Below are 5,452 nucleotides of genomic sequence, written 5' to 3'. Positions count from 1 at the left end.
GTGCTGTCCTCTCAAGTTGAGCTGTCTTCTCAAGTTAAGCTGTCCTCTCAATTTGAGCTGTCCCCTCAAGTTGAGCTGTTCTCTCAAGTTGAGCTGTCCTCTCAAGTTGAGCTTTCCTCTCAAGTTGAGCAGTCCGCTCAAGCTGAGGGGTCCTCGCAACCTGCGCTTTCCTCGCAAGCTGTGCTGTCTTTGGTAGCTGTGCTGTCCTCGCAAGCTGTGCTGTCCTCACAAGCTGTGCTGTCCTCGCAAGCTGTGCTGTCCTCGCAAGCTGTGCTGTCCTCGCAAACTGCGCTGTCCTCGCAAGCTATGCTGTCCTCGCAAGCTGTGCTGTCCTTGGAAGCTGTGCTGTCCTCGCAACCTGTGCTGTCCTCGCAACCTGTGCTGTCCTCACAAGCCGTTCTCTCCTCGCAAGCTGTGCTGTCCTCGCAAGCTGTGCTGTCCTCGCAAGCTGTGCTGTCCTCGCAAGCTGTGCTCTCCTCGCAAGCTGTGCTGTCCTCGCAAGCTGTGCTGTCGTCTCAAATTGAGCTGCCCTCTCAAGTTCAGTTCCCCTCTCAAGTTGAGCTGTCCTCTCAAGTTGAGCTGTCCTCTCAAGTTGAGCTGTCCTCTGAAGTTGAGCTGTCCTCTCAAGTTGAGCTGTGACGTTGAGCTGTCCTATCAAGTTGAGCTGTGCTCTCAAATTGAGCTGTCAAGTTGAGCTGTCCCCTCAAATTGAGCTGTCTTCTCAAGTTGAGCTGTCCACTCAAGTTGAGCTGTCTGCTCAAGTTGAGCTGTCCTCTCAAGCTGAGCTGTCCTCTCAAGTTGAACTGTCCTCTCAAGTTGAACTGTCCTCGCAAGCCGTGCTGTCCTCGCAAGCTGTGCTTTCCTCGCAAGCTGAGCCGTCCTCGCAAGCTGTGCTGTCCTCGCAAGCCGTGCTGTTCTCGCAAGCTGTGCTGTTATCGGAAGCCGTGCTGTCTTTGCAAGCCGTGCTGTCATCGCAAGCCGTGCTGTCCTCGCAGGCTTTGCTTTCCTCGCAAGCTTTGCTGTCCTCGGAAGCTGTGCTGTCCTCTCAAGTTGTGCTGTCCTCTCAAGTTGAGCTGTCGTCTCAAGTAGAGCTGTCCTCTCAAGTAGATCTGTCCTCTCAAGATGAGCTGTCCTCTCGAGCTGTCCTCGCAAGTTGAGCTGTCCTCTCAAGATGAGCTGTCCTCTCAAGTTGAGCTGTCCTCTCAAGTTGAGCTGTCCTCTCTACTTGAGCTGTCCGCTCAAGTTGAGCTGTCCTCCCAAGTTGAGCTGTCCTCTCAAGCTGAGCTGTCTTCGCAACCTGTGCTTTCCTCGCAAGCCGTGCTGTCCTCGCAAGCTGTGCTGTCCTCGCAAGCTGTGCTGTCCTCGCAAGCTGTGCTGTCCTCGCAAGCTGTGCTGTCCTCGCAAGCTGTGCTGTCCTCGCAAGCTGTGCTGTCCTTGGAAGCTGTGCTGTCCTCGCAACCTGTGCTGTCCTCGCAACCTGTACTGTCCTAACAAGCCGTTCTCTCCTCGCAAGCTGTGTTGTCCTCGGAAGCTGTGCTGTCCTCGCAAGCTGTGCTGTCCTCGCAAGCTGTGCTGTCCTCGCAAGCTGTGCTGTCCTCGCAAGCTGTGCTGTCCACGCAAGCTGTGCTGTCGTCTCAAGTTGAGCTCCCCTCTCAAGTTCAGCTGCCCTCTCAAGTTGAGCTGTCCTCTCAAGTTGAGCTGTCCTCTCAAGTTGACCTGTGGTCTCAAATTGAGCTGTCAAGTTGAGCTGTACTCTCAAGTTGAGCTGTCCTCTCAAATTGAGCTGTCCTCTCAAGTTGAGCTGTCCTCTCAAGTTGAGCTGTCCTCGCAAGCTGTGCTGTCCTCGCAAGCTGTGCTGTCCTCGCAAGCCGTGCTGTCCTCGCAAGCTGTGCTGTCCTCGCAAGCCGTGCTGTCCTCGCAAGCCATGTCGTCCTCGCAAGCTGTGCTGTCCTCGCAAGCTCTGCTGTCCACGCAAGCTGAGCTGACCTCCCAACCTCTGCTGTCATCGCAAGTCGTGCTGTCCTCGCTAGCCGTGCTGTACTGAGAAGCCGTGCTGTCCTCGCAAGCTGTTCTGCCCTCGCAAACTTTGCTGTCCTAGCAAGCTTTGCTGTCCTCGCAAATTGTGCTGTCTTCTCAAGTTGTGCAGTCCTCTCAAGTGCAGCTGTCCTCTCAAGTTGAGCTGTTCTCTCAAATTGAGCTGTCCTCTCAAGTTGAGCTTTCCTCTCAAGTTGAGCAGTCTGCTCAAGTTGAGCTCTCCTCTCAAGTTGAGCTGTCCTCTCAATCTGAGCTGTCCTCGCAAGCTGTGCTGTCCTCGCAAGCTGTGCTGTCCTCGCAAGCTGTGCTGTCCTCGCAAGCTGTGCTGTCCTCCCAGCGGTGCTGTCCTCGCAAGCTGTGCTGTCCTCACAAGCTGGGCCGTCCTCGCAAGCTTTGCTGTCCTTGGAAGCTGTGCTGTCCTTGCAACCTGTGCTGTCCTCGCAACCTGTGCTGTCCTCGCAAGCCGTTCTCTCCTCGCAAGCTGTGCTGTCCTCGCAAGCTGTGCTGTCCTCGCAAACTGTGCTGTCCTCGCAAAATGTGCTGTCCTCGCAAGCTGTGCTGTCCTCGCAAGCTGTGCTGTCGCCTCAAGTTGAGCTGCCCTCTCAAGTTCAGCTGCCCTCTCAAGTTGAGCTGTCCTCTCAAGTTGAGCTGTCCTCTCAAGTTGAGCTGTCCTCTGAAGTTGAGCTGTCCTCTCAAGTTGAGCTTTCCTCTCAAGTTGAGCAGTCCGCTCAAGTTGAGCTGTCCTGTCAAGTTGAGCTGTCCTCTCAAGCTGAGCTGTCCTCGCAACCTGTGCATTCCTCGCAAGCTGTGCTGTCCTCGCAAGCTGTGCTTTCCTCGCAAGCTGTGCTGTCCTCGCAAGCTGTGCTGTCCTCGCAAGCTGTGCTGTCTTCGCAAGCTGTGCTGTCCGTGCAAGCCGTGCTGTCCTCGCATGCCGTGCTGTCCTTGCAAGCTCTGCTGTCCTCGTCAGCTTTGCTGTCCTCGCAAGTTGTGCTTTCCTCCCAAGTAGTGCTTTCCTCTTAAGTAGTGCAGTCCCCTCAAGTTGAGCTGTCTTCTCAAGTTGAGCTGTCCACTCAAGTTGAGCTGTCTGCTCAAGTTGAGCTGTCCTCTCAAGCTGAGCTGTCCTCTCAAGTTGAGCTGTCCTCTCAAGTTGAACTGTCCTCGCAAGCTGTGATGTCCTCGCAAGCTGTGCCGTCCTCACAAGCTGTGCTGTCCTCGCAAGCTGTGCTGTCCTCGTTAGCTGTGCTGTCCTCGCAAGCTGTGCTGTCCTTGCAAGCTCTGCTGTCCTCGCAAGCTGTGCTGTCCTCGCAAACTGTGCTGCCCTTCGTAAGCTGTGCTTTCCTCGCAAGCTGTGCTGTCCTCGCAAGCTGTGCTTTCCTCGCAAGCTGACCCGTCCTCACAATCTGTGCTGTCCTCGCAAGCCGTGCTGTTCTCGCAAGCTATGCTGTCATCGGAAGCCGTGCTGTCTTCGCAAGCCGTGCTGTCATCGCAATCCGTGCTGTCCTCGCAAGCTTTGCTTTCCTGGCAAGCTTTGCTGTCCTCGGAAGCTGTGCTGTCCTCTCAAGTTGTGCTGTCCTCTCAAGTTGAGCTGTCCTCTCAAGTTGAGCTGTCCTCTCAAGTTGAGCTGTCCTCTCAAGATGAGCTGTCCTCTCAAGTTGAGCTGTCCTCTCAAGTTGAGCTGTCCTCTCAAGTTGAGCTGTCCTCTCTCGATGAGCAGTCCTCTCTAGATATGCTGTCCTCACAAGTTGTGCTGTCCTCTCAAGTTGAGCTGTCCTCTCAAGTTGAGCAGTCCTCTCAGTTTGAGCTGTCCTCGCAAGCTGTGCTGTCATCGCAAGCTAAGCTGTCCTCCCAACCTCTGCTGTCCTCGCAAGCCGTGCTGTCCTCGCTAGCCGTGCTGTCCTCAGAAGCCGTGCTGTCCTCTCACGCTTTGCTGTCCTAGCAAGCTTTGCTGTTCTCGCAAGCTTTGCTGTCCTCGCAAGTTGTGCTATCTTCTCAAGTCGTACAGTCCGCTCAAGTTGAACTGTCCTCTCAAGTTTAGCTGTTATCTCAAGCTGAGCTGTCCTCGCAACCTCTGCTTTCCGCGCAAGCTCTGTTGCCCTCGCAAGCTGTGCTGTCCTCGCAAGCTGTGCTGTCCTCGCAAGCTGTGCTGTCGTCGCAAGCTTTGCTGTCCTCGCAAGCTGTGCTGACCTCGCAAGCTGTGCTGTCGTCTCAAGTTGAGCTGCCCTCTCAAGTTCAGCTGCCATCTCAAGTTGAGCTGTCGTCTCAAGTTGAGCTGTCCTCTGAAGTTGAGCTGTCCTCTCAAGTTGAGCTGTCAAATTGAGCTTTCCTCTCAAGTTGAGCTGTCCTCTCAAGTTGAGCTGTCCTCTCAAATTGAGCTGTCCTCGCAAGATGTGCTGTCTTCGCAAGCTGTGCTGTCCTCGCAAGCCGTGCTGTCCTCGCAAGCCGTGCGGTCCTCGCAAGCTGTGCTGTCCTTACAAGCCGTGCTGTCCTCGCAAGCCGTGCTATCCTCGCAAGCCGTGCTGTCCTTGCAAGCCGTGCTGTCCTTGCAAGCTGTGCTGTCCTCGCTAGCTGTGCTGTCCTCGCAAGCTGTGCTGTCCTCGCCAGCTTTGCTGTCCTCGCAAGTTGTGCTTTCCTCTCAAGTAGTGCTTTGCTCTCAAGTAGTGCTGTCCTCTCAAGTTGAGCTGTCTTCTCAAGTTAAGCTGTCCTCTCAATTTGAGCTGTCCCCTCAAGTTGAGCTGTTCGCTCAAGTTGAGCTGTCCTCTCAAGTTGAGCTTTCCTCTCAAGTTGAGCAGTCCGCTCAAGCTGAGGGGTCCTCGCAACCTGCGCTTTCCTCGCAAGCTGTGCTGTCTTTGCAAGCTGTGCTGTCCTCGCAAGCTGTGCTGTCCTCACAAGCTGTGCTGTCCTCGCAAGCTGTGCTGTCCTCGCAAGCTGTGCTGTCCTCGCAAACTGTGCTGTCCTCGCAAGCTATGCTGTCCTCGCAAGCTGTGCTGTCCTTGGAAGCTGTTCTGTCCTCGCAACCTGTGCTGTCCTCGCAACCTGTGCTGTCCTCACAAGCCGTTCTCTCCTCGCATGCTGTGCTGTCCTCGCAAGCTGTGCTGTCCTCGCAAGCTGTGCTGTCCTCGCAAGCTGTGCTCTCCTCGCAAGCTGTGCTGTCCTCGCAAGCTGTGCTGTTGTCTCAAATTGAGCTGCCCTCTCAAGTTCAGTTCCCCTCTCAAGTTGAGCTGTCCTCTCAAGTTGAGCTGTCCTCTCAAGTTGAGCTGTCCTCTGAAGTTGAGCTGTCCTCTCAAGTTGAGCTGTGACGTTGAGCTGTCCTATCAAGTTGAGCTGTGCTCTCAAATTGAGCTGTCAAGTTGAGCTGTCCCCTCAAGTTGAGCTGTCTTCTCAAGTTGAGCTGTCCACTCAAGTTGAGCTGTCTGCTCAA

General features: G+C 55.0%; 1 protein-coding gene across 1 annotated transcript; it reads right to left on the bottom strand.

Annotated features, from left to right (window-relative positions):
* Positions 1 to 1,117: 1,117 nt before the first annotated feature.
* On the bottom strand, positions 1,118 to 3,860 carry LOC124568335 (repetin-like). Its single transcript, XM_047131052.1, has 3 exons — positions 3,508 to 3,860; positions 2,042 to 3,416; positions 1,118 to 1,999 (listed from the first exon to the last, which is right to left on the bottom strand). Exons 1-3 carry the CDS (start codon positions 3,858 to 3,860, stop codon positions 1,118 to 1,120), a joined length of 2,610 nt encoding a protein of 869 aa, XP_046987008.1.
* Between the last annotated feature and the right edge of the window lie 1,592 nt (positions 3,861 to 5,452).

The sequence above is a fragment of the Schistocerca americana genome, unplaced genomic scaffold (assembly GCF_021461395.2).
Source record: "Schistocerca americana isolate TAMUIC-IGC-003095 unplaced genomic scaffold, iqSchAmer2.1 HiC_scaffold_1463, whole genome shotgun sequence".
Classification (NCBI taxonomy): Eukaryota; Metazoa; Arthropoda; class Insecta; order Orthoptera; family Acrididae; genus Schistocerca; species Schistocerca americana.
This window is presented reverse-complemented; position numbering and strand designations above follow the sequence as displayed.